We start from the raw sequence: 26522 nt of genomic DNA on the forward strand, positions 1-26522 counted from the left end.
GCATATCACAATGGGTGTGACGCATAAGATCAAGCTAGTCAGCAGTAGGTAAATATCGTCGGTAATATGATAAAACGGCTGGAATAACAACTGGGCATTTGTGCGGTCATTTAAAACAAATACACCTAACGCTTAACCACAACAACAAATATCGTGTTCTTATCTGATCTTGGAGGGTGCTAAGACCTTGGAATTGAAAGATTTCCCCCCTCCTGGAACCCCAGAAAATGTGGACCCTCGGATCTTGCTGAAATCAAAACTGGCATAGTGTACTATAACATTGAATAGAATCTTGTCCCGCCTTTGTTGCGAGTTTGGTGTGGGCCTACTGCTCAAATGAACTGTCTTGGTTTTATTCTATAAGATGTCTTTTAATTTTTGCATGGGGACACCATATGCCTAAGGCTGTTAGTCCAGCTGATATAAAACGTTTACTTAACATTGGAGAAGATTCTGCTTATAGCTATTTGGTTATGCGATACGGTTATGATCAAATATTAAATTATTTTTTTCCCCAAAACAAGTTCTGTCAGAGTCATAGAAAGATGTTCCAGTCATGTCACATGCAAATCAACTGGCAACATTACCCGATGGTTAAAATTTAGTTAATTTAGCAATTGTGTAAAAACACGCGCTTACAAGATTCATCCCAACTTCCCTATGAGAACCAGAAATTCTGAGAACCAGAAATTGTAATCGGGGGACTTCCAAGTATTCTTCCAGAATCCACTGGAAGTGGCTGTGTCGGCTACAGCCGCAGTAGACTAACCACTGAATGCAATAAATCAGCTGTTTTAAAACCTGTGATTAAAATAACTAAACGCATGGCGTGAGTACCAATGCAATGTATATTTCGACATATAAGTTCTAAACAGTTGATGCTGAAGCAAGAAACCCAATTTTTGAAAATGTTTACAATGCAGCCAGTTAGCTAAGTGTTTTCTTATATCTCTTATGCGAAACTGGAATGGATGCTGTTTGTAATCAACCTTTTTTATACTGTATGTAGCCTGCAAGCCAGTTAAAAAGTCAATGTCGCCCTCTCGTGGACAAATTTGGAAACAGTACATCACAGCACTGATACCTTCAACGCCCCAACCTTAAGGCCTCATTTGAAAATAACACAATGCATGATAACATTTTCAGTTTTTATAAACTAACATGATTGATTATACATATTTATAATACATATAATTAAAAACAGCATATATGTCTGTATACTACTATAATCTATATGACTGTGACTCATAACCTACCGATTGAGAACTTACACTGTAATTGAAAAAAATGTCAAATTTGAAATTACATTTCTTATTTTAAGTAAAGGAGAGTCCCCCCCACACAAATGTTTCTTTTTGTGTAGAAAAGGGATGTGTGAAAAAGAGGCTCCATGGTCAAGTTCCTCAAATGGCCCCACCCCCTCATCTCCCATGATTTTGAGCTTGTCCTGTTTTAGGAAAAAGAAAATGACAGCAAGACAGGAAAGGCTTATTTCAGTGCGAAGATTTTATTAAATTATCTGTCATTAGGGTTTAGATATAAAGGGATGACAAATAATTACTGTATAATAATACATTTAATAATATACAAAATTATATATGAAACCTAGACAGGTATAAGATACTTTATGAGCAGGAAACCATTTGTAACATCACTGGTCGTCTCTTGCGGCACACATCTCAGGAATGCTTTCAATTTTAATTCTTTGATGCTGTTATGCATTTGTAGAAACAAAAAAAAAAAGTCCAAACTCAAATATCAGTAATGCCGAGGAGTTGGAGCGCCCCCCCGTGGCATCGCGATAACACCAAATCTCCAGATTCAAGGAGAATCACTTGACTGAGACTTCAATTGTCACCTCATCTGGGCCAATCACATTCTCTCCCTCCTCCTCCTCCTGGGGCTGTGTCTCCGCCCCCTCTTCCTGATTGGCTCTGACCCTGTCCTCTGAGCATGGCTCCCCGGGTAGCCCCTCCCCCTCGGGCGCAGCGGGAGCCTCATCTGGGGCTGACTTCACTTCCTGTGTGACAGCTACCGTTTCCTCTCCGTCCTCATCTGCTCCTCCACCGTCCCTCCCTGAAGATTTCCTTGCCCTGACCCCTTTGACCTTCCTGTTTGTCCTCTCGGCCTCTTCCTCCGCTCCCTCGTTCTTTTGCTGGCCGTCTAGCTGACACGGGGAGCTCTGCCCCCCGGCTGCCCCCTCCTCCCCAGCAGGCTCCTCGCTGCAGGACTTCCTGAGCTGTCGCGTGGGCGGCCGACGCTTGAATGACAGCCGAGCTCGGTCCTGTGTGGACAGAGAAACAGAAGAATGCACACTCACTAGGCTAAATGTAGCTTAGCGGTTTGTAGCTTAGCCTTGTTTCTAGATACGGCAACAACCACACTGCACATTGGCTCTTATCGTCATGGAGACGTGCCTGTCCTGTCTAAGGCAGCTTCACACTACAAAAGCTCCAACCCTACAATATAAGCTGACTTTGCTGATACTGCCCTGGAATATCAGATGATTCTGCTGATCCTACCCTACAATGTCAGCTGACTCTACTGATCCTACCCTACAATATCAGCTGGTACTGCTGATCCTACCCTACAACATCAGCTGGAACTGCTGATCCTACTGTACAACATCAGCTGATACTGCATGATCGTACCCTACAATATCAGCTGGCTCTGCTGAACCTACCCTGGAATATCAGTGGGAACCGCTGATCCTACCCTACAACATCAGCTGGTACTGCTGATCTTACCCTACAATACCAGCTGGCACTGCTGATTCTACCCTACAATACCAGCTGGCTTTGATGATCCTACCCTACAACATCAGCTGGTACTGCTGATCTTATCCTACAATATCAGCTGGCTTTGCTGATCCCACCCTACAATATCAGCTGGCTCTGCTGATCCTACCCTACAATATCAGCTAGCACTGCTGATCCTACCCTACAATGTCAGCCGGTACTGCTGATCCTACCCTAGAGTATCAGCTGGTAATGTTGATCCTACCCTGGAATATCAGCAAGTACTGCCCCTACTCATTTTTGTTAAATTACTCCATCTACCAAAGTGTAAATAATGATACACATTTCTGAAGTGTTTAAAGTATTTTTAGGGGCTGCTGAGCGATTGATCCTGTTAAGCCATCGTTCTAGAAAGAGTTTGTCAGAGTTCTTGTTGAACAAAGTATTAAAAAGCTCTCATTCAAATTTAATCAAATTTCAAATTTAATGTCTTTTCAGAATCGGATTGCATCCAAAAATAAAGTCTGAAGCCGTAAGTTTCACGACAGCCATAACTTCCCCATTGTGTCTGCATCAGAATGGTACATCCAGTAAAGGTGAACTACACAAACTGTTGCAATGGAAAGCACAGGCGTGGATCTTTTCTGAGTGCGCTCACTTGGCCAAGCGTTTGTGGCAGTAATGGAGAACAGCCTCATACGCATAGTCAGCGCACTGTGTGGCATAGAGAAGGGGGCGGGGCCCCGAGCAGCAGGGATAAGACCGTTAATGGGGATTAGAGGCGCAGTAGTCCCTGGCTTACTGATCGCCTGCTGTAGGATAGGACACAGGACAGCCACCGGGGACCTGTACAGAAATGTCCCTGATGTGTCACCGTGACGACACGGCTGACACAGGGAGTTGCTAAGGGACCTTAGCAACAAGCGGGATTGTAAGCAGTCCCTCTGGGTAACGCAGGTGCGAAGCATCAATGATCCTTCTCTGGTTCGGTTTATCCCACCCTTCTCCCCCCACCCCCCCCAACACACACACACACACACGCAAAATACAAACACACGCTTCCACGAATACATTCTTGTACAAGGCCGCAGGCGAGTGGAATAGACTTTCCTCTGAATTTAAGATGGCTGTTAAATATTATTTAAAAAATTGTTTTTTTACTAATATAATCTGCCAATTTGCTAGTATGCTGTCTGTCCTGTGGTATATGGATTGTCCTGTCATATCCATCTGTATTCCATTAACTATATTGTATTGGATGTTTTGTCATGTCTATGTTCAAATGTTAGAGGACCACAATGGAAATAAGCCTGTTAGCTTTCTTGTGCTTCTATCCTCGATCATTTTTAAAGGATTACTGTCTGCTATGCAGTCTTATGAAAGCCTGTTTTTAAATTGGCAAATTCATTAATTCATTCATTCATTGTTTTCAGACAATTTAAATATTGATGGTGAGCAAAGCTAGTGGTCGTGCACTTTTAGCTTAATTCTTAATGTCACCTTCATCATAGACACTATGGAAAAACACATTCAGAACATAATATGGTGATTTTCTGCCTGGAACACAACACAAACCATATGTTCGCATTAACTAATTCCATTAAAGAACAGAAGCCTGTGCAGGACTGTGTTTTTTAACAGTAAATAACAGAAGCCTGTGCAGGACTGTGGTTTTGAATAGTAAAGAACAGAAGCCTGTGCAGGACTGTGTTTTTGAATAGTAAAGAACAGAAGCCTGTGCATAACTGTTTTTTTGGATATTAAAGAACAGAAGCCTGTGCAGGACTGTGTTTTTGAATAGTAAAGAACAGAAGCCTGTGCAGGACTGTGTTTTTGAATAGTAAAGAACAGAAGCCTGTGCAGGACTGTGTTTTTGAATAGTAAAGAACAGAAGCCTGTGCAGGACTGTGTTTTTTAATAGTAAAGAACAGAAGCCTGGGGGGGGGCGTAAGCGCCTCACCTTATTGATGCTGGGGAGTGCAGTCCCTTCAGGAGGGCGCTCAAAGCTGATGGGGGCCTCCTCCTCACTCCCTGGGGTGGGGCCGGGGGAGCTCAGGGCGGGGCTGGGCAGCCCGAAGGGGCTGTGGGCGTGGCCGGGAGAGAAAGGGCTGGGCGGCAGATTCACCTCCGAACTCCTGGATGTAGGTAACAGGGTTGTAGGGCTTAATGCAAGATTGGCCTGGAAAAAGACAAAGGAAACATATATCATTATAAGCTTAAACAGCCGTACACATATAGCAGTTCATATTTAATTCATATACAATCCTATAAAGTATGTGATACACAAGTGCTCTTGTGATACATATATATACGGTTTTGTAACCCAAGCCTGAGGCCAGATCACAACCAAAATGTAAAAATATATATTGTTAAAAAAAATCACTGAAAGCTCATGAAATAAGTAATACAACAACTCTTAAAAAAGACACCTTTGCGCGTGTATTTACATGAATCAGTTGAGAGCTGAGATTACTGGTCTGCACAGAAGGTCTCCTGGATTTTAAAAACAGCAACGGCATAATCGCTCTCCTCCGGTGACCCAAAACCTCACGACAGCTCGCTGGTCGTGGTTGCGCTAAATAATCGATTTATACGCCGCGCTGCTGCTGCACGAAGCCGAGGACGAGCGGAAAGGTTCTGGGGACGGGGGCGATCTGACCCTACCTGAACCGGGGAGAGGAGGAAGAGGGAAAAATGACAGCCCTTCTGTCCCATAACGGCGCGGCCGTGTCCTCTGCGGCTAATGATTCAGCCTCAGAGCGGCAGGCCGATTAGCCCCTGAGCTCATTAACCGGAGCCAATCCGGGAGGAGTCCGCGAACAGAACCCCCGCCCTAAACAAGCCGACGCGGGGATTTAGCCGTGCACCTCCCGCTCGTGTCCACTAGGTAGAAGCATTTCTCAGTCTAAAAAACACGAAAGCGCCCATCTCGTTTTCCGAATAGAATGTCACCAAACTGAACAGGCAAATTTGGCCCCACACTGTTTGTCTTGCTGAGAAAAGAGAATAAGTTCTTCTTAACAATGATCAGCAACATTTTACATTTGTAAAATGACTATTCGAGCCAAAGCCAGGTTTTCAACCAAAATCAGCCAAGATTAGATTCAGTTCATGTATGAATTATGAGACTGTTATGTTCAGGTCTCTAAGCCGTTTCTCCCCCAGAAATACATCTAAATTAATTAGCTGTGATCTTAAGTCATTTGGAGTAAGTTTTATTTTTATTTTTTTTAAATCAATTTAAATAATGTAACAAAAAACATTATTGGCTCATTTGTTTATTTTACAAAAAAAAAGCTTTTAAGGAAAATTTTAAATGAACAAGGGACAAACTAAGAAGCCTGACCTTTCAAACGAGTTTGGGTAACTGTCACACCCAGGAGGGCCGTATGGGGGGGGGCTCTGAATGGGCAGGGCTCTCAAAAAATAAAGTCTACTTATAGTAATTTTGCAGGGACGGGGTGGCCTGGGTGTAGTGGGGCCCAATGTGAGATCTTTACATGGGGCTCAAAATCCCTATCAGTGCTCATGGTCACACCACCACATAGAAACTTTAGGAAGAGAGTTGAGAACGTCAGGAGATTTGAGGGGGTGAACAGACCCCTGCCTGAGCCTGTTGCCACTCTGAGCCTGAGGGGTGGGGGAGCAGGGTTGGGGGTTACAAGGGGCATCGTGGGTACCTGCAGTTTTTCGATGAGAGGGGAGCTCCTTGGCCTGACTCTAGGAGCGCTTGAGGAGAAAATGGGTTTCTGAAGGGAAGGAAGGAAACACAGACAGCAGGACGTGAAAACCTCAGAGACACTTCCAGGTATGAAGACTGCCTATAGGAGAGACTTGCGCCTCCCAAAAGAACCAAAAGGCATCACTTCTTGGTTTTAAATGCATGATCTTAATCCTCAGGTTCCTTTATGGAAGCCTTTTTGCTATAGTAATTTGTTTTCGTTTTTAGTTTATGCACCCCATAGTATTCAACTATAAGTCAGCAAGTAAATACTTTTAATTTGAACAGTCCCTTTATTATTCTAACTATAGTAGAACTACAGCTAATGCCAGTTTAAAACACTTTTCTGACCTCATTCGAACACACTTCTGAACTCCTTCTCCTGATTGGTTGGACAGCTCAGTGCCATAGTGAGTAAAGCATTATTGCCAAATGTGAGGTGCTGGTTAGGACTCATGCAGGTACAGTGATCTGACCGCGGAGAGCGGGAGCTCACCCCTCCAGCCGTCTGCTCCGCGGGGTTCAGCTGGAGTGTGCGTGGCGGCCTCCTCCTCACCTGAAATGAGAAAAGAGTTCAATGGGACTCCTGCAACCACCACGACACACGGACACATTAGCTGCACTCAAACACTGGGACTGTTCTCACTGTGCTCACTGGGTTACTGCACTCAAACACTGGGACAGAGTCACTGCACTCAGTCACTGGGACAGAGTCACTGCACTCAAACACTGGGACAGAGTCACTGCACTCAGTCACTGGGACAGAGTCACTGCACTCAAACACTGGGACAGAGTCACTGCACTCAGACACTGGGACAGAGTCACTGCAATCAGTCACTGGGACAGAGTCACTGCACTCAGTCACTGGGACAGAGTCACTGCACTCAGTCACTGGGACAGAGTCACTGTACTCAAACACTGGGACAGAGTCACTGCACTCAGTCACTGGGACAGAGTCACTGCACTCAAACACTGGGACAGAGTCACTGCACTCAAACACTGGGGCACACACAGAGATAGGCATAAATACAGACTTCAGTGCATCAGTACAGACCCATAAATACAGACTTCAGTGCATCAGTACTGACAGAACCATGAATATAGGCTCCAGTGTATCTGTACTGACAGAGCCAGACAGTTTATTCAGAGGAAGGCTAAATACATGTGTGGTTCAGAAACTGGTGTGCAAAAAAACACAAATCTGCAACACGATTAACCACAAACAGCCACAGTAAACAAACACAATACTATAAACCAACACAAAGTACCACAGGGCATCATATATACAGTAAATATGAGTATTGATAACAGCTGTGTAAAACTCTCAGTGCCCTTAGCAAAAAACATAAACTGCTAAACTGAACAATCGAATATTACAATATAGTAACCACCCAAAGTTCAATCAAATTATGCAAGGTACAGTAATTCATACACTTTTCCTACAAGGGAAAACAAAACATTTTTAATGTTTTAACATTGTAAATCATCATTTATAGAAATTTCATATTTGTTTCTCCTATGTAAATCATGATTTATAGATAATTCATATTTGTTTCTCCTATGTGTGATATTACACGATTAAACTTTTTAAAAGTTTGTCAGATGCAAATTGTTCATTGCAAAGGTTTTAAATGAAAAAGTAGATAAAAAGAGAAGATAACGCAAGAAAAGAGAAGCAGAGTGGCAGGAGAAACGTAAGATTTCAACAGCACCTCTTCTGTTCCGGTGGGTGGAGGCATGTTCTGACCCTTCGAACTTCCTGTATGGTCAGACCCAGAGGGGCTGACAGAATTCTTCTGAAACACACAAGTCAGGTAAAGCAGGTGAGAATGGACATACAGACTGACAGACACCACACGCAAACACAGGCATGCTTACAAGTACATAAAAACAACGCACATGCGCGCGCATGTGCACACACACGTGCACGCACGTACGTGCACACAAACACACACATAATTTCTTCTTTAAAGGCTATTTTTTAGTCATACCTTCCCAGAGCCCAGCCACATTACAAAATGCATTACGAAAACACTTTGTATTAATATTTCTTTTCATATTTTACATACAACGTAAACAGAATCTTCACAGACACCCCAAGGCATTAGTGTATAAACCAAAGCAGTAAGAGGCACCTCTCTAAAGAATAACCCCTCCATCTCTTCATGTTCTGTCAAACAGCACTAGAGGTTCTGGAAGGACCGTTAGATTCTGAACCTGTGAGTTCCGTTACTGTAGCATAGTTACAGTGATCAGCTGCTTGTGAGCCCATCTGAATGAACTGTATGGAGAATCAATGGGAAATGTCAACCCGATTGCGATTGCACAGCATTACCGTGGCCAATGCAGAATGCATGAGAAATGTAGGAAAGCTGAGTAAAAGCAGACATGTGGACTCTCTCCATGCAATTATCTGACTGAATTTCCTTTTCGGATTCAAGCGGCACCACACTAAAGACAAGGAAACAAGAAAGAGTCATGTTTTTGGCCACATTACTCAACCACGTCGACCCGGATATCGAAGGACTTACAAAAGAGGTGACCGAAGAATACTGTTTCTGTTAATCAGTTCTAGGAACGCATTTCACGTAGAGCAACTGCGCTGGCAGCCACAACCCACACCCCTTTCTCGAATGTTCCCTTAGTGACACAAGAAGGGCAGGTGTTATGTCTAGAGCGCCATGTTTTTCACGACGTGTGGATCGGCTGACATGAGGGCACTGCGAAGGACGAGGCATCCGTAATCATTTAACGATCACTGAGGATTCACAGATTCTGAACCGTCACTCACAGATTCAGAACACTAGGGATTCACAGATTCTGAACAGTCACTCACAGATTCAGAACACTAGGGATTCACAGATTCTGAACAGTCACTCACAGATTCAGAACACTAGGGATTCACAGATTCTGAACAGTCACTCACAGATTCAGAACACTAGGGATTCACAGATTCTGAACAGTCGCTCACAGATTCAGAACACTAGGGATTCACAGATTCTGAACAGTCGCTCACAGATTCTGAACAATGGGGATTCACAAATTCTGAACAGGGTTTGCACAGCATACCCTAATACACAACTACATTACATTACTGACATTTTAGCAGACACACTTATCCAGAGAGACTTAGACAACTTTTTTTTCTTTTTATGTGGTATTAATTTGTACAGCTGGATACTTTGCTCCATGGCAGTGTCCTAGTTGGGAGTCAAACCATTTTAACCTTTCAGTAAAAAGGCGAATTCCCCATCCATGATAGTACACTGCCACTCCAAAAAAAAGACTCCTTCTGACTAAGGGTGTACAGGAGGGGACAGCAGAATGGTGGTACATGAGGCTCAACATAGGATATCCCCGACATAGTTTACCTTATTAACTTCCTATCTGTCTCTGGTCTGGTTGTATACCAACCCTGTAAAGTTACTATGGCTATCTCTATCTCTAACTTTTAGGGTATTAGTTCTGTCATTGTTGACCTTGGTAAAGTGGGATCTGCCGGGGCCCACCTCATACAGTAATGCTCCAACAAAAGCTTGCAGTGGCCTAGGCACTGTGGTTGAAATACGCTTTCTCTAGTCTCATGAAAATTGTACTGGTGCATAGTCTGGTCATTCCCGCACAGGTGGGGTGAAGAAACACATTCTTTCTCAAGGAACTTGTTCTCCAGAGCACCACCTTTCCAATACTCTGCTCTCTCCATCTCTTTCTGACACAATCAGGTTAAACCACATCTCCCAATGTACATCCATTTCTGCCTCATGGAAATATACACTTTACTCCCATTTCTTTAATTGCTCATTTCATTTCAGTTTTTTTCTCACAAGAAGATTTAACTTGCTTCATGCCCCCTCCCCCCAATTAGAATATATACAGGCTTGTTTACTGGCTGTTATTGCACTTATTTTTGCAAAGTCACTGTACCAAATCCAAATAATGATCCTGTCCTTTGCTGCCACCCCCCAGCTCTCCCCCCGCCCACACTGAGTAAGTCATTGCTCCATCCTGTCTCACAGAAACAAACTGCGTTCATGGGCTAGCAAACTAGCTTTTATAAACAGAGACAAACAAGTCAAATTTTGGTTTAATATTTTATATGAAATGACAAGTGGGACAACAGAGCTGAGGTTCATAACACTAAGACTCCCCCTTTCTGCCCCACACACATACACAAACACACACACACACTCAACACAAACAAACACACACACACAGAGGAATGGGATACAGTAGCAGGAGATAAGACCCGGTTGGCTCGCCTCTGTTTTTGGGGTTAGCGGTCTGAGGAAAAGCACAGGGACAATTAGAATGATCCAGAACATTTGGCTGCGTTTGCGGTCCCTACGGAGAGAGAGGTCCGGGGAGACGGCTCTCTCATCCCACTGGAGTGAATTCCTATCCTGAAAAGAGGGACAAAAATAGAGCCGCCCAATGGGAACGTGTGCAGCTGTCTGTGTACGAAAGAAAATCAAAACTAAATAAAATTAAAATGACGGAGTGCTTTTTTCCATCAGAAAGCTCCCCAGCTTGCCCTGGCTCTCTGTGGCTGACTACAACAGAAAAGTAGAAGGAAGACTTCAAAGAGGAAGTAACAAACAGAAAAGGACTATTCTGCAAAAGCACATTGAATAAACACAAAAGGAAACATTCAGCAATCACTTCTGACGCATGTCAACGTACACAAAATAAAGACACTTAAACAGAGACAAACACACACAACAGAAACTGAATATAATGCAATATATTGAAATACCTCAAAATAAAGTATAACGATATTGCACCTTAACACTTACAGATATATATACAGCATATATAAAATTACATTCCTACAAAATCTATTCATGATTATACACTGCCTGGCCAAAAATCTGGATCGTGCCCACTGGACAAGCCTCTGGAGGCAGTGTTATGATCTGAGGTTCCTTCAATTTGTCAGGTCTAGGCTCAGTAAAGTTATGCGGCAATAAAATGAAATCAGCTGTGTACCTGAATGTACTGAATGACCAGGTTATCCCATCAATGGATTTTTTTCTTCCCTGACAGCACGAGCATATTCCAGGATGACAATGCCAAGATTCATCAGGCTCAAATTGTGAAAGAGTGGTTTTGGGAGCATGAGGAATCATTTTCACACATGAAATGGCCACCACAGAGTCCTGACCTTAACCCCATTGAAAGTCTTCGGGATGTACTGGAGAAGACTTTACGGAGTGGTTCAACTCTCCCGTCGTCAACAATGCAATTCTGGACGGAAATTAATGTTGTGACATTGCATAAGGTTGTCGAAACAATGCCACAACGCGTGCCGTAATCAAAGCTAAAGGTGGTCCAACAAAATATTACAGTGTGTGACTTTGTTTTTGGCCAGGCAGTGTAGGTTCCATATATTAACAACATGCAGCATATTCCACTTCTATTAAGGAGACACTCAGGAGCCACAGAGTGCAGGAGCAGTCTGAGGTGCTGTAAGGTATACTGACACAGCAAGACAAGGGTTCACTGGGAATCAGCTTCTGCCAAGCCATATGTCACAGCTGGTTTCACTCTGAGACGGTTTGGGAGTCATACGGTCGCTACTGAAACTACAGCATGAGAGGGTGCCTCTCAAAACTGCAGTTACTCCGGATGATCTCTCAGCGCACAGTTAAACAGGAAGACGTATAGTGATTTTTTTTAACAGTGTACATTTACCAGTAGGCTTGGAAAGATTTGGAATTATGCCGCAGCTCTGCACCAGAACAAGCAAAAAAAATTAACAAAGGGAAAAAAAACTGACAAAAACTAGGGGCCAAAAAACTGCTGCAATTAAGTTATTCAAGCAAATTATTACATTACAGCTGGGCCTGCTTTTTTTAAATGAGAACCAAACACGAGGAATTCTGTTTCAGTTGTTTACGTAATTTCAAATAACACCCCCCTCCCCCCACATACCGTAAAATACTAATGAACTTAGAAAATCCTATTAGAAATCAACTATGGAATATTCCGGTAATGTCCCTCCAAGCAGGCTCCCGTGGGGGGAGGGGGGGTTACTGCTTGTCATCCAGCTGCCAACCAAAAACTCGTGATGACCCCCAGGGAAGACCGTGCAGACCCCCGGACTGCCTCACAAAGTCGCTCTTTATCAGGCACTGGGGCCGACGCCCGGGTACGATTCGATCACCGCCGAAAAACAATCTCGGCACGAACAATATGCTTTATGAGACGACCCAAAAGGAAAACAGACAGCCACTGTCCTGGATCCGCTGCTTGTATATTACAAGACTTAGAGTTACACTTGATTTATACAGGGCTGGTTACATCCACAAAAGCCTTGTCAGGACCGAAACGGCTCATAAATTCTGGGCGTGTACAGATTTCAGTGAAGTGAAACAGCTTGTGGCACAATTAAGCAGAAGAGGCAGCTTCTGTCCACAGACAATTTCATTTTGACCACGTTGCAAAAATAAATTTTTTTATAAAGGTATGATTAGTCTTGACTGGCCTTTTGGTATTAACGAAGAACCCAAAGAAATATGAGCTACTGCGTGTTAACAAGCATAATTATTTCACAGCTCCTGTGGTTTTTATTTTGAATGTTCAGTTTTAAAAGTTGGGATTTGTATGAACTGTACAGTGTGGGAACTTGAGCACAAAGTGTGGATTTCCCACCCTACAGACCACTACACACACGCTCTCCCACCCACGTCAGAGAGTCTAGCCAACACGTCCACTTCTGACACTAAGACTCCCCTGACGCACAGACACACACGCACACTCGCAGAAACACACACACACACTCGCAGAAACACACACACACACACACACATACTCACAGAAACACACTCACAAACATACACACACACATATACACACACACACACTCACAGAAACACACACACACACACCCTCCTTGCCAAACACTCGAGGACGTCACATGACAGTGTATTCATCTTAACATGGCACTTTTCCAGAGCCTATTTACAGCATTCTAAATTTAAATATTCTAACTTCGGAAAAACATTTATCTCCAAGAGATCCATGTTTGCCTTGTCTAAGACACTGACACTCAGCCCTCAATGAAGCTATAAGGCCTTGTGTTGAGGCTGGTGTAGGGCGGAAGGTGGGGCAAGAGAAATAGCGGATAAAAATTTTAAAAAGTAAAATAAACATCATCAGGAAAGAGAATTAAAAGAGCTGACGGATAAAGAGGAAATGGAAAACAGACTAAACAGAGTTGTCTTTTCAACCATAAACTGGTTTCTGTGGCCCCCGAATGAGGATTGCGTCACTCTGGAACTGCAGCCGCTGCGGCCGACTTTGCTGGTGCCCTGTCTGTAGCTTTCCGGCTACACGACTCATTTATTTGTACACATAAACAGGGCATGCAAGCACGGTGTGGCAGCTTTGGAATCTGTCACCACTGGGCAATGCCAGAGTAACTGAAACACGTCCTGTGACTGATCTAGGATCAGTCAGATCTCTCTCTTCTCAGAGCCTGGGTTAAAATGAACGAACGAGGATCGTCTTAAACTTTCGGAAGGTATCCTACTGCAACTTCGAGGGATGTTCTGTGCAAGCTAGCCTCCACTTATCTAAGTTCTGTTTCACTTCCTTCTCCTGCTCTGTTCAACAGTTTGCACAGTGCCAAAGACCAGCCCCTGCCTTCTATTTCAACACACAGACACATGCTCAGACACACACACACACACACACACAGTCACTCACATTTATGTTGTAACAAACAGTAGTCTTTCTCTGTTTACACACACACACACACACACACATACCCACTGTCAGAGGGTTCTGTAATGAACACTCTGCCACTCCCCTGACCAAAAAACTGGACTATCCATTACGGTGATGACAGGACTCTGGACGCCTTGATGGACTGCCTGTCCAGGCCAGGCTGCTCTGGGCACAGGGAGGGGTCCTAAATGACTGCTGCACTCTGCAATTTCCTCCTCTGCTTCAGAGCTTCAGGAGCCCTGTTACCACTGGGGCACTTGTTGGGTACATTTGGGGTTTCACCCGCAAAGGGCCTTTGCTGGCAATCAGCAGCATTCTGGTGCTCCTTACCCAGAAATCAGACATACGGCAAGCTCGTTAGCGTCCTGTTAGCGGCCCACCCTCCACACAGCTGTCAACCCGCCCGCAGTCTGTAAATCAGCACTATGGCAGCCCGTTAGCAGACGGTCAGGGCAAAGCGGACCAGAAGGCAAGAGGAGAACACTCCAAAGCTCATGGAGAGAGATAAAAATCTCTAAATGTCTGGGCCGTCCTGCCAAAAATTTGCGAAACCTTGGCAAGCCAACAGGTGGTGCACAGATACACTACCTGGCTAAAAGTATGTGGACACATGACATCTAACATATCCAAAATTATGGGCATTAATAGGGAGTTGGTCCACCCATTGCTGCTATAACAACCTCCACTCTTCTGGAAAGGCTTTATACTAGATGTTGGAGGGATTTGCTTCCATTCAGCCAGAAGAGTATTTGTGAGGTCGGGCACTGATTGGGCAATTAGACCTGGCTCGCAGTTGGCTTTCCAACTGATACCAAAGGTGTTGGATGGGTTTGAGGTCAGGACTCTGTGCAGCCAAGTTAAGTTCTTCCACACCGATCTCGACAAAACAATTTCTATATGGACTTCGCTGTGTGCCGGGTGGCTTTGTCATGCTGAAACAGGAAAGAGCCTTTCCCAAACTGTTGCCACAATGCCGAAAGCCAATGCCTTTTCACATGACAGTGAGGAGTTTCACTGGGAGAGCGTAAAGCGCGTGGAGGTTCACGCTATCTCCCCCAGATCCCCTCCCTGCTGAACAGGCGCCCCGACCAACCAGTAGGAGTCGCTAATGCAACGATCAGGACTCATACCCTCACCGGCTTCCCACCCGCAAACACTGCCAACTGTGTTCGTAGGAATGTCTGACTGGAAGCACCGCTGCCAGGGATTGAACCCGTGTCTCTGCGGTGGCAGGCGAGTGCTTTTACCTCTACACTACCCAGGCGGCCCCTTGAAATAAAATGTTTGAAAATATTTTCACTGCAACATTTTTCATCCAGTCATCCAAGACACCTGTATCATGTAAAAAAAAAAAAAAACAAATGAGCCGTTGCCAGGTATCAGGAGGATGTAGTACAATTAATGATCGAGGCAATACAGCATCTTAAAATATATATATATATGATTTTTAGGCTCGTTTTAACTTGTCTTCGTCACCTTTACCCCAGCTGCTTCAAACTGAACACACTAGCAGGTTTGACCACACCAGCAAAATGTCATGGTCCCCATTTCCTTCCTGTTACAAAACATCCTGCTGTGACATTAAACCGTCCTGCCTGGTTCCCTTTTGCAACTCTGTTTTGTTTCTCTCATCCTATCACTGATTCTGACATACTAATTTCATGTCATTTGAAATAAACTTATTCCTAGGTCAGTTATTATGCTGTTATTGTTCTATTATGTTACCTTGTTACCGTGTCCTACAATAATTTATTTAGATTAACATGTTGTTTTAATAACTCTGTTCATTAATTCATCTTACATTGTTTTGAGTGCCAAGGCATCATGTGATCTCTTTAAGAGATCCATCATTCCACCATCATTATGCCTCCTCTTGTGCTGTTCAAAGCCCAGTCATGGAATTACGTTGGTTAAGGAATTGCACTGAACCAAATTTCAGACTGTCCTATTATCAGAGGAGAACCTGAGCTTTTTCCCATTTTAATTCTTACAATCCTTTGTTAGGTCTTTCACATAATCATAATAATAAGAATAACAATGTTACTAGTAGTATTAGTATTAATAGTAGCAGCAGCAGCAGTAGTAGCAGCAGCAGTAGTAGTATTAGTATTAGCAGCCGCAGTAGTAGTAGTAGCAGTAATAGTAAGTAGCAGTAGTATTAGTAGTAGTAGTAGCAGCAGTAGTAGTAGTATTAGTGCTAGTATTATTTATATTTCTTGTAGCAGCAGCAGCAGTAGTAGTAGCAGTAATAGTAAGTAGTAGTAGCATTATTAGTAGTAGTAGTATTCTTGGTGTAAACAAGGGTGAAATTGACAGAGGAGCAATGCTGAGTACATAATAAACACTAAAGTCAGCGTCTCCTTCTTAAGTCTGTCCTTCTGCCTCTCAGTTGGTCCACCGTTCCGTTACCGTGTCCCAGCGTGGGGCAGTGGTCTGACCCCGCAGCTGTTGGGACGGGGTGCAGGAGCAGGGGCAGGCCAGCGCTGGCAGAGGAGCTGCATAGCTGGCATTCGGGACATAATGAAATCACATAGCCGGGAGGCCAGACGCAGCGCGCACCTCGACCGCTATGCACTCCGCTCGGTCGAACGGCGTACGGTCAAGGAAGGAACTCCATTACACAGCTTAGATCCCACTGCAGGGCTCTGTCCTTCCACCCAGCAATGGCAAACAGGTCTAATCGCTTCCGTTTTCTTCAGTGCCAGGCTTGGCTGTCTGTTTTTAGTGGCGATCACAGTCAGAGTATCAATTTATGTGGCCTGTTGTCCCACTTATGTCTATTTATTTTGTTGATTTTTTAAATGAATTTATTTAAGCCATTCATTTAACAAGGACAGTGCATGTTGATCAACATTTCAACTTGCATGTCCATGTAAATGCGTTAGCCAAACTTAGCTACTGAGCTAATTTTCATTTTAATTTGATTTTGTTTTAAAGGAGAGCAGTCTTGTGTCCTCATGTATATATTTTTTATATTAATTTTATTTAAAGGAGGAAAGCAGAAAGGGCCACTGTGAAGCAAGGATGGGGGTGACCACTGCCCACTTGATGAACAAGCAGGAAAAACACAAAAATAAGTGTTTAGCTTACTGCCTTTTATTGGTCCAAAACCACCAATGTAAGAGAAATACATCAAGAAAAGGGAACTCTTGCAACCAAACGGCTCAAAAGCGAAGAATTAACAAAAACCCAACAAACTGGCACCAACCCACCACACAGTGTTTCGACCAGCTCTCAAACGGCCTAAAACACTCCTCCTACCAGACCTGGAAGCCAGGCCTCTTATAGAGCCCATAATTAGGTAATGGGCCACAGCTGATGTGATTGCAATGAACTACAGCTGCGGTCATACCTGTCTGTAGGGCCCCAATTCTCTTCCTGGCGTCACACTACAGACAAAGGTGGGATCACAGTACAGAAAGTGCTATGCCAGGCTGCACAGGGCTGAAAGTTGAAAGTTGGCTGCCCTACGGACTGCGCCCCATGGCCTCCAAATGGGCTTATCTTCCCAGTGCCTGCTGCCCCATCACAATTTCTCTGGACACAACCAGCCCACCTTTAAAGAAAATTCTGGACAAAACTTCAGCCCCACTACAGACATGGCAAAAAACATAATTTGTTCCAATCAGAAGCTGCTTTGGGCTGAAATATGTGGGTGCTTTCAGAACATGAAAACCATTGGCCAATTGAGAGGTAACACAAGCAATCCATAACCCGCTGACAACTGTTTTCAAGCTTCAGAGCAGAATCCTTCGACAGTAGATGGATTCTCCCTCTAGCGTTATTTATAACTATGAGGAAATGGGTGGCAGTTGACACCTGTCTCCCAGTGCTAACTGGGATGGTCTGTCATTCAGACCCTTGCCCTGCACCATTAATAATACTTCAACAACAACAAAAAATCTATATGAAGGATTACATGTGATTTACTCAGATAAAGATAAAGTCGAGTGCCTGGGATCTTCAGGATACAATGCTGCTTATATACAATTCATCAAGGGCAAACGTAAAAGGCTTTTGGGTCTGACTTGAATGTATTTAGGGTAGCTGAAAACTGCAGTTTGCTTCTCCAGAGAAAACCAGCGTAATTATCTGGATTAACAAAAAAAATCATCTTAAATTAATCTACTAAAAAAGTCAATGATATCCAAAACAGGAGCTATCATCATTCCAGGTATGGCTTTGATATGTGTAACAGAGTGCTGCTCTGCTTGACTGCTCAAGTTCCTCTCTAATCCCACAGTAGCTTGCTGTGACTAGCAACACCATAACCAGACCAACAGACTATCTGGACCTCCAGCTCCTGGAATAGACTGCTATCACTGTGACTTTAGTCACTCATTTCTGTATCTCAGTTACACACACACACACAAAAAAACTGACAGAGATAGTGGTAAGGAAAGCAAGGCTGGTATAGTGAAATTTGGTAAATGGTAAATGGAAATTTGATGTGGCAGTTGCAGCTGTGGTTTGTGCGTAGGCACGTCTGTTAAAATGAAAGTGGTTTAGAACTTCCTGCATAACGAACACACCTGCACTGCATGTTTGACTGGCTGTCTCTCTCCTGTTTCTGTCAAATACAAATTCAAATTCAAATTCAAATGAGGTTTACTGGAGTGACGTACATATATTCATATTGCCGATGCATGACAAATACTACAAATGTCAAATAAACATATAAACAGAAAACAAACATGGAATGCCTCTCTCATACAGTGAACACCCGCACCATTTGTATGGCTGGCCCTCTCTCTCTCTCTCTCTCTTTGTCTCTCTCAGTCTCTCTCTCTCGCAGTTTCACATACACTCACTCTCTCAGTCTCAGTCTCACTCTCTCTCTCTCTCTTCTCTCTCTCTCTCTCCCAAACTGAGAGAGTTTCCCACCCTGGGAACCCTGCCACACAGTCCCACACTAGTGAAGGCAGTCAATCAGTACAAAGGAAAGTGGCCAGGAGCTTCCCCACATCACAGGATGTTAAACCCCCTAGAAAGGGTTTCAGTCGTTAGGTCTTGGGCTGTTGAATACTCCCATGCTGATCCACCCATAAGATGTTTCAATCTTCTGCCATAATAACAACTTCCTATAAATAAGTTGTTGTGGTCTCTCCCTAGGAACACCAAGTTAACCTAGGAACACCAAGTTAACCGCACGTCAATACTAGTTTATATCTGCGGCCAGCTGAAGGCACTTCGTATTATGTTGGCCGACACAAGATATGATGGAGGTGATATGATGGAATATGATGTTTATCCTGTGGAAAATACCACAGGGAGGTAATTCAACATTTATGCCTAAGTTAATCACACAAGTTTTACCCATGTTACAAAATAAACTGAGGTGTAAGTCTGATCTGCCAAGCGCTGATTAGCATTAGCAACTAAAACTTTTTAGTTGTAGTCTCTTCAAAACCTCCAGCCCAAACATCAGCACTCATCTTCATCATCGTAAACTAGAAAGCAGCCTAGCAATCTCATTACTTTATTTTAAGATGTGACATAGGCCGGTGTAGGCAGAAACAGAAATCGCACCACAGATGCTACGAGGTTAGCAGCATGACAAGCAAGGCTCTGCCTTGTAAAAAAATGCAAAGTGCCACATCTGTCACAAATATCATTCAAAACGAGTCAGTGTGAACTGGGCGCTTGGTTCAGCAGATTCATAGTCTCTGGTGTTACAGCGACAAACACAGTTGTCAGGAAGACTAAGAAGGAAGTCAAACATGTCAATATCAACAAATCTTGAGTACTAGTACTAAAAAAATAAAAATGACGGATGGATTTTTTTTGTCCAACATGTCAAAGTGAGCTACTCTCACTCTCTCTCTCCTTCACTAACCCACAATTCAGCCCATTCAATCCATGAGGTATTCTGACATCATACAGAAGCCAGTTGGGACGGCAGTTCACCCCGTAACCGTCCAAGAGGAGATCTCTGCTTACATTTTTCAGAAAAAAAGATCTTTCTTGCAAAATCTGAAAAAGCAGAACTATGTCTGGAACCATTTCAGCTACTGAATGATGACTCTCATCTTGAGAGCGTCGTAGCAATGTTGAAGCCTATCCTGTTTCGATACAACGCCATGATATGGCATTATATTGACAAAAAAATATCAATATAAACACTGGCTATCGTCAATATTTCACAATTATAGCCGGAGTAAAGGCTTCATATCACAAAAATGTAAAGAAGCTTGGAGCCTGTGCAAACACCCAGAGACCTGAGAGGTTTCCGCTTGATCTTACAGCAAAAAACCCCACACAAAGCTAGGCCACGTGGAGAAACCCACATTGCGATTATAAAATCCACATCTGTCTGGTCCACTCCTCCATCTCTAAACTTTTTTTTTTTTTTCCAGAAATATCCCGATTTCCACCTTCTTTCCTGGCCCCAATGTACCAGTAACATGTTGATGGCCTCCAGTATGAGCAAAATGACTTTGCAGAGATATTCTGTTGTAAAACTGTACAACAGCAAGAGTGGTAATTACGGCTGCTTATGTCCACAGTCAAATATCAAAAATACTTTAACTCTTTATATGTTGGAAACATTTACAAATAGTCCTGCAGATCCCTGAGAATTCAAAATGTGCAACCATATAAAATAATTTTGTTCTGAATGTTTGTCGAAAAACGTATTTTAAAAATTGACAGTTATCTGCAGGAATTTTACTAGTGTCTAACAAGTGTTTCAACCATTATTTTACCTAGGACTGGTCCATGGAGCAAAATTTTAATCACGACACAGTTCGGAAATTACGCATATTTTGGAAATATTTCTATAATTTCCTGTCCGTTCTAGCCACCCCAACTGTACCAGAGAATAAACGAAAGACATGAACTTGAATTCCAGTCTGAACTCGTTGGTTCTATTTGAACCATGATTTACAGGAGTCTGAATCAGAAAAACACAGGTTCAGAAGACCTGGTCTTGTAAGGCAGGTGTAAGGCAGCGATTCAAATGAAAATAATGCAAACTTCTTTTACCACGCTGTCAGCGCTGGACTTCATCGAGCGGTAGTGGTAAATTCTTTTCAAAATGAAGTATGCTGCTTCCCCGCCACCCGGTGAAATATCCCGTAGGCTATTATTTTATGCCATTGTTTTAAGGCAAACTTTATTGATTATTTGTATAAACGGCGTGACTGTGCGTTATGTTTCCTTTGGGCTAGACTTGTAAGTAGACTGCAGCTACTGTACTTTAAAAATCAAGAACTGTACCAGATTCATAACACGGATGAACACGAGTCAATTTAGAAGCACTTACACCCAGCTCTAAATTACCAGTTTTCATACAAAATCTGAAAGTAGTTTACCAGCCTCCAGAAGTTTTACGCCCCTGTCGCAGGATGTCCCTGAAGTAAACACTGAACATGACTGAACGTCAGTCCATTCACTTGATTAAATACTGGATGTTGTTACCTCCATACTCCTTGTGTGGTCCGATCGAACGCTGTTCTAATGTGCGTTGCTTATCAAAGTTTATTTTTGGTGGTAATAAAAACTATTTACATAGACTACATATGTTTTCTCCGTCTACTACTACTCCGCGATCTCGAACACCAAGAGAAAAGGAGATTCCGTGCGCACTCTTCTGAAATGGGTGGTCTTGGTTTATATTTAGATTCACACACACAAATCTCCCCAGTGCAAGCTGCATATTGTGGGACGTTAGCAAGCTAGCGAAAGGAAGACGTTTTTTTTTTTTTTTTAGCGCAGATGGTGGCTTTTAGGAGGAAACTTAGCGGTTCGTCTGAAGCGCTGAACTATGGGGGTTGTCTAGCAGTTTCGCAAGACTCAGTGAAGGAGAACAGTTCTGTTACATATGTACATGTAAAATTAGCAAACTGGGTTACGTTGGACGGAATGCGCACGGGCTATCCGATCACTGTTGCAATACCATCTAAAAGGTTGACTACCCATCTCCAAGCAGGTGACATAATCGCGTGAATCCGCAACACCTTTACAGGGAGTACGCTAATCGAAGCCTAGATATTGTTACAGTTTTACGCTTTATTGAATTGATTACATTGTTTATGACACAAGATGAACCAGCTCATGACAACTTATCTAAACCATGTCATTTTATTTCCTAACTCCACTGCTCAATTTAGGCGGCTACAGCGAACCCAACAGAGGTTACAAAGGAATCCGCGCGCAGGAAGTTTGCCGCGTGCAAGCTTCAGACGCCGCTTTGCCTGACAGTTTCATGACGTCTTGGAGTGGGTGGGAATGAGAAACGACATACCCCAGGCACTGCATGATAATTCGAGAGAGCAACTGGAGATGAGCTATGGTAAGCAAATTATTCAACTAGATGAAAACAAATTAATTGGAAAGATGAATTAGCCCTGTATCGATACAAAAATACGTATACTCAAAGAAAATATACAGGGATTTTTTTTTTTGTATTATCTTGTGAGATAATTTTACAGTGCTAACTTTGATAAATATATGTTAATTAATATTTGTTTCTAAAAGGCCACAATCAATAAAATTGTGGAAGTTTGGATTGCCAACATCTCAAAATCCCCAGTATTAAATGGTCTCCCACAGGGTTTATGCAAATTAAATGGGGACAATACTTTCTCTATTAGAATGCACTTAACACTGACATAGTTGCTTTTACTTTGAACATCTGTTTGTGTTGCCCTGCAAATCGGAGTGCCAAAAGTTTCTTCAGACCTGTCTTTGAAGGTAAATAACATGGCCGGGCTTTCTGCAAAAAGTCACAAAACAAAATGCATAAATCAATGTAATAATTAAGAGATGAGATCATACCTCTGCACTCAGCATCTCCTCCAAACTTCAGATGACAGTGACAAGTGGGCGAAGCACAGCGTGCAGGCTAACAGCTATGTGGCAGAGCTCTCTGCGCAGGCCCGTCCCCTTGTTTCAGGGTTATTTATAAAACAGCACTATCGCATCCTGCTTGAGATTGCTGAGGGTTTTGAGAGAGAGAGAGAGAGAGAGAGAGAGAGAGAGAGAGAGACGGGATGCCAACAGACAGGAAGTTCTGTAAATGACAGGGGTGCCATTTCCTGTTGGCTGTACGCAGGGCACTCAGACTTAAGCAGGTGGGCGTCGACACCCAAAACAGGAAGTTAAGCTTGTGCACGCAAGCATAAAAACCCCAGAAATACTCTGCTGTTCACTTGGTGGAAGTAGCATAAATTAAATGCTTTTTTGGGAAAAACAAGCAGGTGAAATAGATGAGAAGACTGCTGCTGAGGGCATTGTGAAAAGGAAGAATAAATCTGGTTTTAAAGTCATATTTTCATTCAGTTGGGTAAAAAATAGCGGGCAATATTAAACATGTTATTTGTACACATACATACATTTATACATTTGTATTTATAAATGTTCTGAGGAAAAACTCAAAAGTAAGTGATTTTTTAGATTTTGGGCCCCTGTCAAGTTTTTGAGGGCCTTTGTCAGTCAGGGCCCTTGGAACTCTCCCCCCGTCTGTGTGCATGTCACGAGTCAAACTCTGAATCTGAAACATTCACAGCTACAAACCACTCTCCCCATTTGCTCTTCGACTGCAAGACAGAATAAACTCAAAAGGTGATTATTGCTCACATCAGGGCATTTACATTTAGAATAAAAAATAGAAAAAAAAAAATTTAAACCATCTAGAACCACAATGAGAAAAAACATACATCTGACACTTTTAACATAATTTAAACACCACCTTCCAACAGCTGAAAATTTGGGACTCTTCAGTAAACATGTAGAAAAACTTTGTCTTACATTACAGCTCCCCCTATGGATGAGATTATCATGTCCTCAATTTTATAGCTGGAAGCAAAAATATACCATATAAACTCATTTATCATTCCTAAATCAAAATGATGTCTGAAGTCACATATTGAACGCAAAGGGGTACAATCACATTCTGAAAATTATTACAAGAAACAGACTGCTTTTGGCTTGAGTAATGCATGAGCATGCACATGTGTGTTTGTGTGTGTGTGTGTGTGTGTATGCACGTGCACGTGTGTGTGTGTGTGTGTGTGTGTGTGTGTGTGTGTAGTACCAGTCTTATATTTTCCAGCCCAATTTAGAGAGCAGTAAATCGGGACATTAGTCTATGAGCACTAAACTCACCGACCAAAGTAAAAACCATCCTCACATGGGTGAAAAATGTGGTCTTTCAAACAAAAGATCACCAAAACTGGAAAACTGAACATACCGGTTTAGCTAAAACAATTACTTCATATGTATTGGCTAGCACACTTAAAAACAGGCAGATATAGCTACTTGCACAGACAGCAATGGAACTATGTGTATTCATTTATGGAATTTATTCATATTATATACTGAGCATCAAAGAATCACAACCATTTTGAAAACAAGTTGGTCAAATATGAAAACATTTTTACTACATCTCATACAAACAAACACACACAGACTCACAGACAGACAGACAGACAGAAAGACAGACAGACACACACGCATGCACACACACACATACATACACACACAACTTAGACAGCAGAACAGAAATTCACAACACAGCTTATACAAACAAACACACACCGACTCGCAGACACACACACACACACAAAACATGGACAGCAGAACAGAAATTCACAACGCAGCTCATACAAACAAACACACGCAGATTCACAGACAGACACACACACACACAACTTGGACAGCAGAACAGAAATTTACAGCACATTTTTTTTAAATTTAGGACTATCTAGCTAGTATACAAACACAACTTTCATTTTTGAAGGTGGCTTTCGAAGACTTTTACTTAACATATTCAGACAAATATATGGTTTTCTGTTGCACAGAAATATGCTACAAGCAGTCGTTACTCTAACATACAGCTTTGGCTTTCTATGTTATCTTTCACACCCAAGCAAAGCAAAACACATTTTTAAGAGTGATAAACTATGCATCTTACTTTTTACATTCAAGACATGAATGTCTAGGTATAAGCAGGGCCACTGTACAATGAAATACATAAAGTCTGCCAACTTTCAAAGCTTATAAAAAACAATATAACAATACAGAAAAATGTGTGGAGGAATCAGATTGAATTGCCCTTGAAACACTTGCCATTCATGGCAGATTACTTAGAATTTTAAAGAAACCAATATTCAACAAAAACAATTCAAAATTCAATACCTATTTGACCCAGTTTAGGTAATAAGGTGCATTCAAGGTGCGGGGGGAGAGTGGAAATTTAATTCTTCCAGACAGTGCTTCTCTTGTTGCAATTAATGTCACTACATATTAGAATGCTATTGCTACAAGTTCCCTTATCATACAAATACAGCTTATTTGTATTTTGTATTAAAACCACTGTGCTATTGTGACCTATTTCTGATCTATTTCTCTCCTCTCTCTCTCCCTCTCCCTCATCCTGACTCTCTCCCTCTCTCTCTCTCTTTCTCTCTCTCCTTCTCTCTCCCTCATCCTGCCCTTCTCTCTCCCTCTTCCTCATCCTGCCTCTGTCTCTCCCTGACACAGACCTCTGTGATTAATGGAACATGCCCATTGGTTTTTGAAGAAAGAAACACGTGCGACAGGACAGATCTGATCACAGGTAACAGCAGGTTGGGGACTGGAAACGTTGTGCACTGCTGTTGCTGAGTGTTCAGAAAAGAGCATGTGTATTCTCAGGAGGAAAAAAAGCATACCTGTAATTCAGAAGGGATTCTGCCAAGTCAGACCAAATGAAGCCCAGAATTTCATTTGAAACAAGTAGACTAGTGGGACTGAAGCTAACTGCAAAGACCACACATTACAGCCTATTAACCCATCAGTTCTCTTGGTACTGTAACTAAAAATTAGACATGGTGTGCTACTGAACACGCTGTCATTTAATTGGATGCCTATTAATAGTAATTTTTATAGTAAGTGAACCACAGTACATTGGCTCACCCAGAAATTAGTACAGTGTTGCGTATCTTACAGCAATTGGTATATAAGGAAGCCTTTTCATAAGCTTGTAATGCCTGCAGACAGTCATTCTGAAATGACACCATATTACATTGTTCAGTGAATTACACTGTTTTTGGTACGTCGTTTTTGCCATCAAATACATTGAAACTATACACATTGGCCAGGATGCAATTAGCATTTGTCCTTAAAATTGAGTACCAGTTAAGAGCAATATGTTTTTTTTTATCCCTTCACAAACTACTTGGCGAGTTCAGCAAGCACTAAAACTGACTCACCAAACTGAGTTTGTGAGGACAAACGCTTGTCGAGAAGTGTGATGTTTGTCGAAGTTAAAGATAAACATTGATGGAATACCGGCCCAAATCCCACAATGCTCCAAATGAGAAGAGAACACAGCTCACTGTGTCCCCGGGTCC

At 42.6% G+C, this 26522-nt stretch overlaps 1 protein-coding gene and 1 long non-coding RNA gene across 5 annotated transcripts; one reads left to right on the forward strand and one right to left on the reverse strand.

Moving 5' to 3' along the window:
- Positions 1–1488: 1488 nt before the first annotated feature.
- Positions 1489–23148, reverse strand: zgc:153184 (uncharacterized protein LOC751652 homolog). 4 transcript variants are annotated; one of them, XM_064301713.1, is made up of 6 exons: positions 22966–23148; positions 8172–8255; positions 6956–7015; positions 6419–6487; positions 4699–4917; positions 1489–2284 (listed from the first exon to the last, which is right to left on the reverse strand). In XM_064301713.1, exons 1-6 carry the CDS (start codon positions 22978–22980, stop codon positions 1832–1834), a joined length of 900 nt encoding a protein of 299 aa, XP_064157783.1. In that variant the 5' UTR covers positions 22981–23148; the 3' UTR covers positions 1489–1831. The 4 variants fall into 4 exon arrangements, with proteins under 4 accessions (XP_064157783.1, XP_064157784.1, XP_064157785.1 ...); XM_064301714.1 differs by lacking the exon at positions 22966–23148 and adding an exon at positions 21607–21823; XM_064301715.1 differs by lacking the exon at positions 22966–23148 and adding an exon at positions 21501–21543.
- LOC135235832 (uncharacterized) lies at positions 21899–26265 on the forward strand. Its single transcript, XR_010324444.1, has 3 exons — positions 21899–22117; positions 22299–22480; positions 25672–26265. It is a non-coding gene; the product is annotated as an uncharacterized LOC135235832 (long non-coding RNA).
- Positions 26266–26522: the final 257 nt, after the last annotated feature.

The sequence above is a fragment of the Anguilla rostrata genome, chromosome 12 (assembly GCF_018555375.3).
Source record: "Anguilla rostrata isolate EN2019 chromosome 12, ASM1855537v3, whole genome shotgun sequence".
Classification (NCBI taxonomy): Eukaryota; Metazoa; Chordata; class Actinopteri; order Anguilliformes; family Anguillidae; genus Anguilla; species Anguilla rostrata.

Excerpts from the sequence above, each read along its gene's own strand:
- zgc:153184 (XM_064301713.1), bottom strand. Across the intron at positions 6,488-6,955 it reads CGGAGCAGACGGCTGGAGGG|AAACCCATTTTCTCCTCAAG; the intron begins GTGAGCTCCCGC and ends CCTTCCCTTCAG. Across the intron at positions 2,285-4,698 it reads CACTCCCCAGCATCAATAAG|GACCGAGCTCGGCTGTCATT; the intron begins GTGAGGCGCTTA and ends CTGTCCACACAG.